This window comes from Pteropus vampyrus, unplaced genomic scaffold, assembly GCF_000151845.1.
Source record: "Pteropus vampyrus isolate Shadow unplaced genomic scaffold, Pvam_2.0 Scaffold63, whole genome shotgun sequence".
NCBI classification, from domain to species: domain Eukaryota; kingdom Metazoa; phylum Chordata; class Mammalia; order Chiroptera; family Pteropodidae; genus Pteropus; species Pteropus vampyrus.
The window spans coordinates 2,825,895-2,839,998 of record NW_011888844.1 but is presented as its reverse complement, the minus strand read 5'-3'; the positions used below and the strand labels follow the sequence as shown (position 1 = coordinate 2,839,998).

Genomic DNA, 14,104 nt, shown 5'->3' with positions numbered 1-14,104 from the left:
TTTCTGAAAGGGGTTCTAAAAAAGCTTTTTCTGATAAATGAGGGTCATAAACAGCTGATATACAGTTTGTCCTAACTCCTCTTCTTGTTTTGAGTGTGTATATATTACCCAGAGGTACAGCAACCATTTTGTGAGCATGAGTTGACAAATCAACATGTGAAAGACCAGAGCAGAAACAGAAAAAGTCTAGGTCCCTGATGGCACCAATGAGCCACACTACTAAACCTATACTGCCTATCCAGACTTTAAATAGACTCTTATTTAAGCTACTGTTAACTGATTTACTGTTACTTACAAGCAGAACACATTCTAAAGTAACAGAAAGCAAGACTGATGGTAGGCGGATTAACCAGAAGGCTACTGTAATAATCCAGGAAAGTGATGATGAAGACTCCAATGAGAACAAAGATTAGAGAAGGTAGAATAGATCTGAGAAACAGAAATAAGGATAGGTAGATATTTAGTTTGGAATATTGACATTGGGGATATCTATGGGATGTAAGATGGCTACAACTAATAAATAATTACAAAGATAGGTCTATAGCTCTAGAGAAATACGGGAGCTGGACATATAAGTAATAAAGATATAAGTGGTGGCTGAAGACAGTGAAGTATGTTGATTGAAAATGAGAGAGCATACAGAATGAGAAAAGACTAGGAGTACAATCTGAGGAGGCTCAGCACTTAAGGGATTCAGAGCAAGGGAAGAATGAAGAATAACAAGAGAAGCAGGAATAACAGAGCAAAGCAAGGAGTGAGTTTCAAGAAGGGAGTGGTCAAGAGTCAATAATTAGATAAAATTCAAGTAGTTATAAAGGCCAGGGTATCATAAGTCAGGAACTGAAAGAGAGAAAATAAGACAGTGATGTTAATTACTTTTTATAAAATATGACAATCATAGGAAGGAGAAAGAAAAGATAGTTTGAGAGGAAGAGGCAGGATTAGGGAAAGGTTTCTGTTACTATTGTTTTTGGATAAGAAAATTTAGAAGCTATTTAGAGGTTGAGGAAAAGAAATGAGTGAAAAGATGAAAAGAGGGATATTAAGCCAGATATGATATGATATTGGAAAAGATGGGAATGAATGAGATCAGGAACCCAAGTAGAAGCATTGGCCTTAGAAAAAGGGGATGGCATGGCTGAAAAGGAGGTAAGTCTAGAAGGCAGATGGGAAGAAGTTGTGAATAGTCATGTCTAATAACTTATTTTTTTTCCCCTCTATGTAATAGAAGACACAGTCATCTTTGGCAGGTATAGGAGGCTTGAGAATAAAAGGTCTATAATATCTCTCCTGGGGAACAGGATAGGAAATCACCTAGGAACCAGCAGAAGGTCTGCCAAGCAGCATTAAAGGTCCCATGGAGCGCATGGTCCTCTTAAATAGTTAGAGGTGTTTTGGGACATTTAAGAGGAGGTAACATTAATGAAACAGACACGAAGCCAAGCCCAACTATCATAAAATATGGATATTTTATTCCAATTCTAGGAAATGGAAAAGGGCGGGTGGGAGGATAGGGAACAAATCCTTTCATACATCATTCTAATTTAGCTGTATCTTCATACTATTATCTCTGTCTCTTCACCAACAATTTAATATTTTTGAATTGTATTCTCTGTTTGCGTTTTAATCACTTATGTGATTGGTCAAAGTATACATTAGAAGATTTAAGGGAAAAACCTGCTTTAAGTTATACTCTATGCATTGCAGTTACTAATTACATGATTTTTTTTTCATCATTTGCAACTTCACACATCTTGTAGTTCTCTATGTAGACTCTTTCAGCTTCTAGTGCTGTACATATCTACATCTTCTGGATGGGACTGCCCGTGATCCTTGAGCTTGAGGTCAGGCACAAACAGTGAAGCATCTGATAAAGTATTAAAATGAAAAAAAATAAATAAATTAGTCATTCATTCAACAAATTTATTGTTGGTATTGGGACTACAGCAGTGAAAAAAAAAAAAAAAACAGGTAAAAATCTCTGCCAACATGGACCTAACAATCAAGTTGGGTGAGAAAGACAATAAATTAAGTAAAAGATGTATCAGATGGTGGTAAGTGCAATGCAGAAAAATAGAATAGGGAGAGGCATATGGATTGCTGGGGTAGTTTGCAAATTTAAATAGGGTGACCAGGGGTAAGCCTTCTAGAAAAGTGATATTTGAACAAAAAACTGAAAGAGGTGAGGGGGTGAGCCCTGTAGATATCTGAGGGAAATGCCTTATAGGAAGAGAAGAAAGCAAGTATAATGGACCTGAGGCATGTTTAAGGAACCATAAAATGGCCAATATGCCTGGACAGAGTAGGCAAGATATGGAGATGTTGGGTGCAGTGAGAGTGATGAGACATGATCAGAAAACAATGGAATGCTAGGCCATGAAGGAACATAGTAATGTTTTATTTTTTATTTTTATTTTTTTAATTTTAAGTGAGATGAGGAGCTACTGGGCAGTTTTGAACAAAGGAGTGACATGATATGTTTTTTAAAAGACCACTCTTGGCTATGGAAAGAAGAGACTATAGAGGAACAAGGCTGAAAGTAGGGAGACCAGTTAGAAAGCTATTGCAGTATTTCAGGAGAAAGATGCTGATGGCTTTAATTAGGGCTTTAGCAATAAAGGCAGTGAAAAGGGACTGGATTATGGATAACTTTCTAAGTTAGAATGGACAGGATTTCTGAAATGGATTGAACGTGTTCTATGAGAACTTTACGTTAGCTTTAGTTTCTCTTTAACTTGAGAAACTTCAAGAATGGAGTTGACGTTTACTGAGACAGGGAAGCATGTTTGGGGAAAAACGAATGAAGTGTTAAGTTTTGGCTGTGCTAAATTTGAATTACTCGATAAACGTCTGAGTACAAAAATTTTGAGTAAGCAGCTAGAAATGTGAATCTATAGAGTTCAGGAGAGGTCTGGGCTGGTTTCTAAATTTTACATTCCTAACCTATAAATGGCATTTAAAACTATGGGACTATATGAGATCATCTAGGGTAAGAGAGAAGAGGTCTAAGGAATGAACCCTTTGGATACTCCAACTTTTTGAAGTTAAGAAGATTAGGAGAAATGTTAGAAGATTAGCAGAGAAGACTGAGAAGGAACAGCCAGTTAGTGTAGTAAGAAAACCAAGAGCAAGTAGTATCCCAAAGGCCAAGTGAAGAGATTGTTTCAAGGAGAGGGAGTAATCACTTGTGTTAAAAGTTACTGATAGACTACATAAGATGAAGATCGAGAATGGATTCCTGGATTTGGCAATATGTGGATCAATAGTGATCTTGATAAGCTGACAGTGTGCCAGGCAAGATGCTACATTATTTTCATGTACTATCTCACAATACCACCATGAGACAGATGATATTTTTATATTATCCTTGTTTACAGATAAGGAAATTTTAATTTAGAGAGATTAAACAAGTTGACCAATGGCACTCAGCTGATAAGTAGTACCTTCGGGACTGAATCCAGGTTTATCTGACCCAACACAATAACCCTAGCTCTTCTGTAAAATGGGGAATTAGAGTGCTAACAATGTCATATAATTATTTTTAGTATTCAATATAATAATGTGCACAAAATTCTGCATGTAATACTCTGTGCATGGTAAGTAGGCAATAAACAATTATTTTTACATTTACTTTGTGACATAAGACAAAACATTTTTCAGAAATTTGTTTTTATTTTAAATATGTTTTTCAAACTCTGATTCATTTTAAAATGATCTTATTATATTTGGGAGATGCATCTTTTTTTCCATAGAGGAATTTAATTTCCACTTTTATGATGAAAACCAAGAAGAGGAATAGATTTACATACAATAATTTATTTTATATCTATCTTTCCAGAAACATTTCCTATTTTATAAAGTGTGAAATATCTTTATGTATCTTCACCACCAAATATATTAAAAACAACCAGACCATCAGTAATCACCACCCATGACACTACTATGGTTTTCCATGGGACACAGATTCTTAACATTAGGAGGTCTGTGGATAAAATTTATGTGATCTATAAACTTGGACGGGGTAGATTTATCTTTATTTTCATTAACCTCTGACTGAAAACAAACATTTTCCTCAATAATGAATGTAGGCAATAAATCACAATTGTACTAATGGTACCTTAGATTTTGTCACTAATAAAAGTCACAGATATATTAATATCTCAAAATAGTTTTAGTTATCTTGAAATATTTACACTTACTACTATTTCAAAACTATGGACTTTATTAGATCTTGTTAGATATTATTGTTTAATACATTTAAGGAAGCTCATATGTTACTATGTGCTTTATTTTATGCATTTAAAAACATTATTCTGAGAAGGGGTCCGTAAACATAAAAAGGTTAAGAAACAGTGGTTCTAACTGCTCCTTTCTCAAATATATCTTTATTGCTACCTGGTGGCAGCCTTTGCTCAGTACAAGTGAAAAGGGTACTATGAAATAGTGTTCTTTATCAGACATACTATATAGTAAGCATATAGTATTTTATAATACTATATAAAGTAATTATTTTATATAAGTCTAAATGTGTCTAATTTGTTTAACAATGTCCATAACTTCTACTCACTTCCTTAATTTAAATTCTTTTCCAAAGTCTGGTCAGAGATTCAGCTCACTGAAATTTGAAATGCTCCCTTTACCTCTTTAGATCCTCACCTCTCAGAATTTGTTGAAAGGCTTCGAATTTTGAATTTACCCATGGCTTATGCCAGAAATTATTAAATAGAGGAATACGCATTTAGAATTTCCAATGGATCTTTTCCTATAATCACCTGCTTAGAGGCCTCACCTCGGGAGATTCTGATTTAAAATTCTTAAGCAGAATGAGTTTTAGAAGGAAAAAAAAAAAAAAACCCTCAAGAATTGCGATGTGTCTCTCTGGTTTAGAACCACTTAGCCTAGGTCATTCGATTTCTGCCTTCTTAAAAAAATTCATTTCATGCTTTCCTGAGTAATTAAAGATTATATCTTTCCTCTTAGAAATTTTGTCATCCTTTGAGCTCATTAAGGGTTCTATTCTCCTAAAGGATAAGCTGCCATAAAACTCCTCTTGAATCTCAATCCGACCCTAATCATTATGATGCTTATCTTTGTACTTTATCAAATTTTTAATCTCTAATAAAAAATATTTTATGTTTAAAATTTTTAGTAGACTTTTTAAAAAGCTGGTATTATAACAAGAAAGGAATAAAGATGTTTAAAGTTATAAAACAGCAATGAATTATTGTCTCAAATAGCCATTAGGTGAAATCTTTTCACTGATAATTTACTTCACACATTATCTTTCATATTTCAAGCATGTTAGTTACCAAAAAACGGGACAGATCAGTAATAAATTGATGAGTGAAGTTAAAATTGTTAGAAATTCTATTTTTGTTTCCTTTGTATAAAATTGGGTGATATCCAGCATTCAGCTTCTCAGTAATTGAAACACTTAAAGGTACTAGTCACTGCCAAGTATATTCTCACATTTTGTTCTATCCTATTTTTTTTTTCTCTCTGTGCTTCAGTTTGGCTATTTTCTGTTTACCTGTATTTGAGTTCGTTACTTCTGTCCCTTCTTATATACAGTCTGCTGTTAAAACCAACAGATGAGTTCTTAATTTCAGATACATTTTTTTCACATCTAGAATATCCACTTGATTTTTTAAGATTCCAATTTTCTGTGAAATTCTCCATTTTTTCATCCATTTTGTTCATCATGTTTTCTATTTAAGATATTAATCATAGTTACTTTAAAGTCCTTTTTTGCTTAACTCCAATATTTAGATCACCTGTGGGTCTGTCATTATTTTCTTCTTTTGATTGTTAGTCACATTTTCCTGACTCTTCACATGGCTAGTATTTTGTTTGCTTGTATGGTAGACACTGTATAAAAGAACTGTAGAAGCTCCACATAGTATCTTCTACCACAGATGTAGCCCTTTTCCTCTCTTAGGAAGGGTGAAGTGCTTATCATCTCAATCCAATCAGGCACTGAGCTGAGTTGCAGTTTTAGTATATATCAGTCAACTTCTGGTTCGTACTTTTTCTTCAGATATGGCATTCTCAAGTTTCTGATGGAGTCTGGTAAGTTTCTGTCAGCCTTGCACTAAAAGACTGTAGGAAATTTGGTGTTGCCCTTCAAAGGTTTTGAGACTGACTGCTTAGTCTCCTGATCCACAAAAAAACTGGCAAATATCATGAGGGGGAGATGAGTCATGTATGTATGGCACATCTCACCCCTCTAAAACAGGAATCAGCAAACTTTTTTCTGCAAAAGGTCAGGGAGTAAATATTTTCAACTTTGTGAACCAGAAGGTCTCCATCACAGCACTCAATTCTGCCACTGTAGTGCAAAAGCAGCCAGATAATACATAAATGAACGTGTATCACTGTGTTCCAAAAAAGCAGATGGCGAGCCAAATCTGGCACAAGGGCCAGAGTTTGCCAACCTCTGATTTAGAGGGACATTAATCCTGTGAGACTGTGAGAGATTTCATCCTACTTTCATCAGATTTTGAAGCAGTCCATGTCACCAAATTTCCCAATTTGTGATTTCCAAAGTAATAATTTTCATCATAAATGCATATGGATGATAAAGAACAACCAAACTCATACTCAGAGCCATGATATACAGTTTGATAGTTTGCCCAATCTATTCTATATAGTGATAAATGGTGGCCGTGGCTAGGTTCCCTAGCTAAGTAATGTGTTCCCAGTGTGTACTCAATGAAAATAAATTTGTTTATTGGCAAAATGGCTAATTTCTCTAGGCAAATGATAACGATATCTTCTAACACTCGAGAAATATGTATTTGACATTGTACTTTGTGTTTTACATGCAATATTGCATTTCATCCTCACAACAACTCTGTGAGAAGAATACTATTATGTCCCTATTTTTCGGATGAGGAGACTGAGGCTTGAGGTATTAGATAACTTGTTCCAAGTAACAGAATTAGTAAATGTTGGATCTCAGAATCAGATATAAAATCTGTGCTCAAAAGCACTACTGTTCTCATGTCTTGGACCTTTGGGACTGCATGTGAAATGCAGAATGCTAGAAATGGTGAATCCTAAGAGTTTACTGTGTAATCAACTCTGAACGATATATGATAAAGATAAATAGTTGCTGGCATATCTCTCTCCTCTCTATGTCTCCTCAGAATGCTTTTCATATACCACATTACCCATGTCACATGGGTAAAGTGTTCCAGAATCCAGTATGTGAAGAAAAGACATTGGGATGGTTTGGTCCCACTATTAAGCTGTGACATGTTTAATCTCCACAAAGATCCTCTGGAATTGACAGGCATTTAGAAAAATGGGTATGTTATAGAATTGTGGAAATGTGGTCAACTGTGGATTACTCAGAGAAAGTTTAAACACTGTATAATTTATCTTAATTGAAAAGGAGAGGTGACAAAGGAAAAGAGTAAAACTCAAATCAGTTTTGTTACTCAGTAACAACTTTTACAAAGATTGAGAGAGGAGGAGGCTGATATTAGAGACCAAATTCTGGTTTGAAATTAGATAATCTACATACAACGAGAAGAGCTTGGACTTTGGTGTCAGGAAGCTCTAGTTTACAAACATAACTACTCATAAGCTGTATGAGTTTTGGCAAATTACTTAAGTTCCCTGAGTCTCAGTCTCTTCATCATGAAATGATTATAATTACATATACACCAGGTTTTTTAAATTTCTTTTTGGGTGAGAATTGAATAAAATATTTACAACTCTTTGCACCACAGAAGAGATGCTCAATAAAGGGCACCTGCTAATGAAATATTATCATAATTTCCTAATTCTTTACATCTGAGTTGGTCCTATTTCCTTTGCAGTAAGACAACTTAATGGGTACTACCATGCACATGGCACAGATAGACAAACCTATGTAAGCCAGTGACTGGTGAGTTTATGTGAATACATACTGAAATGATATTAAACACTCTGTTACCTTCTTTTTGATCACAGTAAAATATTGTAGTATTTACCTAGAAAGTATAATTGTCACTATTTGATCCCACAAAGTATTAATTGGCAATATCTAATTACTAGCGAAGTTATCAGTACTATAATTGGTGCTGTTTTCACTGTTTGATGTTGAATGTTCTCCCCGTATTTAAATTAAATAAAATGGATAGTGGAAGCTAAGACTGACAAGGGTAAGAAGCACAAGAAATGAAAAGCTGATATTTCATCTATGTAGATGTGATTCATAGCCTGTCAATTGATAGAATACAGAAAGGCACATCTTTCTCCACCTGATTAAAAAACTCACATTTATAAAGTGATATTAAATGCTTCACTCACCTAACCTGAGTGCTACTCTATACCCCTATAAGCAAAGATCTATATTATGAGCTATGTCACAATTAGAAAAAGTCCCAAGTACCTGAGTACCTCATAATCTAAAAAGATATACAGACTACAAATATAAAAGACAAAACATTTATGAAGAAAACTCATAAGTTCACATTAATAACTATAATATTACAGAATTATCTAAGAAAAGAATGAAAACAAAAATTGAATTATCCAAACAAACCTGAGGTGGAATCTGATTTGGATTTCGTTTCAGAGTTGAGTTCTGTTGGCAAAGCCACTGAGTGTTTCAGATTGTAAGTTGTTTTTGCAGGTATTTCTATTTCAGCAGAGCTTCCTAGCTGTTTACAAAAAGAATTTTTCCCTCATAAGTAAATTATTTTACTAAAATAATAAAATATCTCATAAAATTATAGCATGCAAAGGTATTATGTCCCTTTATCTTTTTTCATTCTATCCAAAACCTCTATCCAGGACTCCCATTACAAGCCAACACTCACCCAAACAAAACTCAATGTCTACCTTTTTGGCCCATTTAAATTTTACCTTAGTTTTTTCTTTAGGTTCAGGAAGTGACTCTTTTTTGTTGTTTTTTGTCCATAATGATTTAACTGTTTCATAAATTTGCTGGCTTGTAGCATATGCCTTTTTCCCGGTTACCTAATTAAAACAAAAATGAGTCAAATGACCTATTTTTAAAAGTTAAAATAACAAATACTTAAAAAATTTATGTCAGGTATTTTATATGAACATCCAGGTCAGAATCAATAGTAACAATATAAATTTTTAGATGGTATAACACCAAGTCCCATTTTCTAAATCTTATACGAAAAATTATTTGCTTCACATAAAAGGCTAAAAAATGTATAGTTAGTACAACATCAAGAGTTAATTTTAATGTAATCTGTGGATTTAGGGTGATAATTATATGTCAATGTAGGTTCATCAACTGTAACAAATGTACCACTCTAGTAGGGGATGTTGATAATGGAGGAGACTATGCATGTGTAGGGGCAGGGTACATATGGGAAATCTCCCCTGACATCCTTTTAAGAGACTTGTCTGATTAAGTAAGGATGTTTTAAAAATTTATAATAAATGTTTCTAGAATGCTGAATATTCATTGCTAGTAGATACTTTCCAACATGCCTAAGTACTCTTTCATTAAGTGATTTCTATGCTTACCAAGAATAAATTGTATTTGTCTCCGAGTCTCTACATTAGTTTTACTATAAACAATTTAAATGCAACATAACAGGATGAAATATAAGTATGAAGATAATTGTTATATCTAGGAAATTAAGTTAAATACTTTGTAAAGACTCAAAAGTGAATTACTAAAAACAACTGCTGTCAAATTAGACGGGCAAGACAACTGTAAAAGGCTAGGAAAAATAATAAAAATCTAAAAGTATTCCACTCTCATATTATTTACAAAATGTTTTTAAGTGCTCATTCTATTAAAAAAAAAAAAAAAACAACCTAAACTGAAAAGAGTAGAAGACATATTACAGATATAGCTAACTATAAGAAAGATGCTATGGACTTTCAGCTAGGAGACCCATACTCATAGAAAAGTCTTACTTCAAAAAAGAGAAAAATGAACATAGTTTTAATAAAATATTTAGGGCACATATTTATGATTTTTTAAAAAACTTCCTACTGTAACATTTTTGATTAATTGGTCCTGATAATATCAAATTAAAAGCCTTCTATTGTATACATACAATTTTTCATATTTTTGGGCAGGGGAGTCACAAATTCTCTGAAGTCCCTTATAGATCTTAGGTTAAGAACCCATGATACACACACACACACACACACACACACATATACACATTTATATATAATATATACAAATATCTATATTTAATATATAACATATATCTAATATATAAATATATATCTAATATATATATATATATATATTAGAATCTATCAAATGTTACAGATGACAATGTTGTATGACAGTTAAAGGAAAAGCAAGGGTCTCAACTCTAAAAATTTAAGTAACAATCATGAATTAACCATAGAAGGACTTTTCGGAGCTCATATTAATATCTATTTTATCACAGAAAATCTTATTTAAATATCAACAATTCTTTAATTTTCCTTCTATCAAAGTAAAATTAAATACCTTTTTTTAATTAAACATAAGATCCATACTATACTATGATCCTGTTCTTATGAAACTGTATCTGCCCATTCACCCATCTATTTTTTCCTCTATATAGGCATAGAGAAATGTCTAGAATAACATTCTATCAAATGTTAACACTGATGTTCTCCTGAAAGGAAAAATTTCAGGTGGTTAGTTGTTTTTTTCCCTACACTTTCTGTAATCCATAAATTATTTAAGGATGAATAGGTATCAATTTTATAGAAAACATGAATTCATTACTTTAAACGAACAAAAAGAATCAGAGGTAGCATCATGCACTGGGAAGAGAAATGGACAGGAAGTACGAAACCTGAACTAAACAGAATCCTAGACGAATCAGTTACTGTGAAGCTTCTCTGGGTTACAGTTTCCTAATGAGAAAATGAGGAAGTTGAATGTAATGACCTCAAAGGTTTCTTTCAGCACTAACATTACATGAATTTAAGTGTCTAATTCCTACATAAATTTTAAGAAAGACTTAAAAATAAATGGATCATTTTACCCATCAATTATCTCAAGTATAAATACATTTAATGAATAATGCCCTTTTCCTTTGGTATAAGCTTTTATAATTTGGTTACGTTACAAACTACATAGGGCATTATATCCCTGACATTCTCAAAATACTAAATAGGCAGTTTTGTCTGCATCCATAATTAAAGAGATGCAGTAATGATAATACAAGTACAGAAAGTCCTTCTGGTAACACTGCACACTGCTTCAAGAGTGAGGAGAAAATGTTAAATGTTGGTAATTAAGGGAAGAAGGAAAGAAAAAACTGCATATCTCAAAGCTCTCCTTCTCAATCCAAACATGTGTTCCAAATAAAATAAAATACTGACACAAGCTGTTCAAATTATTAGGAGAATATTTGGATTTGTAGGTAAGCTCACAAGAATATGACAAAACAACTATAATACAGATTTTCATGGGAAGTATTACTGAGTTCCAGATGGTTTCAAAACTGAGTTTGTATATGTGTCTGTATTTTTTTTAACTTTCAGAAGCCTCCATTATCTTATCTCAGTATCTATCAAATGGCTCTTTCCTTCCTACCATTTGCAATAAAATGGATGGACCTAGAGGTTATGCTGATGAAATAAGTCAGACAGAGAAAGATAAATATCATATGATCTCACTTATATGTGGAATCTAAGAAACAAAAAGAACAAACTAATCAAAAACAGACACACAAATATTGATAACAATCTGGTGACAGCCAGAGGAGAAGGAGGTTGGGGGTCTGGGAGAAAGGTGTAAAGGGTTAAAGAAGTAGAAATTAGTAGTTGATAGATGGCCATGGGGATGGGAAGTACGGCATAGGAAATGAAGTCAGCAGTAAAGTAATGGCTAGGTAGAGAGCCACAGGAGAGAAAGAGCAATTAGGGAGATCGTTTCATAAACTATATAAATGTCTAACCAATGTACTGTATACTTGAGACTAAAAATAAAATAAAATAAAAAATAAAATAAAATCAATAAAATAAAAAAAATAAAATGGCTGTTTCTTGCATTATGTTAATCTGCTGATAGCTACTGCAGGTGTAATTTTCCATTAATTAAAAATTGAGGATGATCTTCGGAAACATGGCAGAGTGAGAGACGTCCCCAGGTCTCTCCTCTTGAAACAATAAGTTGAACATCTAAAACTCAACAAAAAACACCCAAACTACACACCAGCACATCTGAGCGTGAGATTTGTGCATAAGAGATACCACAGATCAGAACCCTGGGTGTCAGGCGTGGACTGGGAGAAATGAAGAAACTGCCTCTCGCAGCCACCAAAGCTACCTATAGGAGGAGGGGGAGGGAAGAAGGAGCGGAGAGTTCCCTGAACAGCCCTGCCATGGAAAGCTGTGAGCTACCCGCAGCCGGCCTGCAATAGGGCCCAGTTATCAGGGCAGAGGCAGAGAAGTGGGATGGCAGAAAAACAACAGCTGATTTTTACCAGCCATGGTTGTAATACCGAGGCTCAGCCACAGCCCCCAAACCCCAACCCAGAGGCACCTTCTCCCCATACCCTCTGAGACAGAACACCACGGAGCACCAGGGGAATCTGAACGAACAATGCCAAAAATGTCACTAACACTGACAGGGACTGAGACTGAGAATAGAGAGAGTGATTGAATGTGTATAAGGAAAATAAAGGCATTAATAAGACTTTATATAAAGCAGAGATCCAAGAGACTTAGACGCCACCTACTGGAAACTGAAAGAAAAATGCTTTCTTTGTAACAGGTAAAAGGAGCTCTTTATATAATAAATCTTTTGGGGGGTGGGAACCAGAATATATTTCCATTAATGCCCAGGTGAAGAAATAGTCCATTAAACACCATGAACAACCAAGGTGACAGGCATCTCAGAAAGAAAGAGAAAAATCTCCAGAAAATAAGCTTACAGAAATATGCAATTTAAATAACAAAGAATTCAGGATGGTACTTGTGAAAAAATTCAGTGAATTCCAAAACAAGTCATATCAACAATTTCAGGAATTGAAAAACATCTAGATGAGCAGAGCAAGGAGACTGAAACCCTCAAAAAGAACCAAATAGAACTCCTGGAGATGAAGAACACACTGTAAGAGTTGAAAAATAAAATAGCAAGCTTGGGAAATAGAGTCGACCAAATGGAGGAAAGGATTAGTGATATCGAAGACAGAAATCTAGAAATCAGAAAGAAGAAGAGAGAAACCAAAAAATGAAAAATAATGAAAGAGAAATACAAGAACAGGCTGATACCATCAGGAGAGGAAACATAAGAATAACGGGCATTATCAAAGGCGAGGAAAAGGAGAAGGGACTGGAAAGCATTTTCAAATAGAAGAGAATTTCCCAAATCTAAGAAATGAGCTGGAGCTTGGAATTCAAGAAGTCAACAGAACACCCAATATCTCAACCCAAAAAGGCCTTCTCCCAGACATATTGTATGAAAATTATCAAAAACCAACGACAAAGAATTCTCAGGGCACCCAGGAAGAAGAAATCGGTAACTTATAAAGGAAAATCCATTAGATTATCATCAGAATCCTAAGCGCAAACCTTACAAGCCAGAAAGGAATGGAATCAAATGTTTAAACTATTAAGTGAAACGAACTAACAGCTTAGAATAATGTATCCAGCTAAGCTCTCCTTTAGATATTAAGGAGAAATTAAGACCTTTCTGAACTTATAAAAATTGAGAGAATTCTCCACTACGAGGCCTGCACTACAGGAAATACTGAAAGGGGTCAGCTCATCTAAAACAAAATGACCAAAAAAAAAAAAAAATACATAATTAGGAGTAAAGTGACTTTCAGGAAAAGAGAAGCAGAGAAGTGCAACCCTTACTAAGAGCAGGGCATTATAAGCTTAAATAATAATAAGAGAATCATTATAACAAGATAGTAATGAATGCTCAGCATACATAGAGACAAACTGAGATAACACTAAATGAAAAAGAGGATTCAAAGATCCAAATTTGCAAAGGGGAATGGAGATAAGGCAAGCTCAGAAGAAAATGGACACATATATATATATATAAAGTATCCTTTACATATTCGTAATGGTAACCGCACACCAAAGATTCAGAACTAAAGTATATAACATAAAACAAGCACCAGAGGGGAAACCCACAAAAGAAAACCAAAAAAAAAAA

General features: G+C 34.0%; 1 protein-coding gene across 2 annotated transcripts in view; it reads right to left on the bottom strand.

Moving 5' to 3' along the window:
* Window positions 1-1,450: 1,450 nt before the first annotated feature.
* The window catches only part of APOOL (apolipoprotein O like), a 78,712-nt gene continuing 66,058 nt past the window's right edge, over window positions 1,451-14,104 (bottom strand). For both annotated transcript variants that reach the window (XM_011361149.2, XM_023531183.1), the window contains 3 exons: window positions 8,857-8,970; window positions 8,534-8,651; window positions 1,451-1,867 (listed from right to left, as the gene is read on the bottom strand). In XM_011361149.2, the coding sequence (XP_011359451.1) occupies window positions 1,779-1,867; window positions 8,534-8,651; window positions 8,857-8,970 (321 nt within the window). In that variant the 3' untranslated portion in view covers window positions 1,451-1,778. The remainder of the gene's footprint in view (window positions 1,868-8,533; window positions 8,652-8,856; window positions 8,971-14,104) is intronic.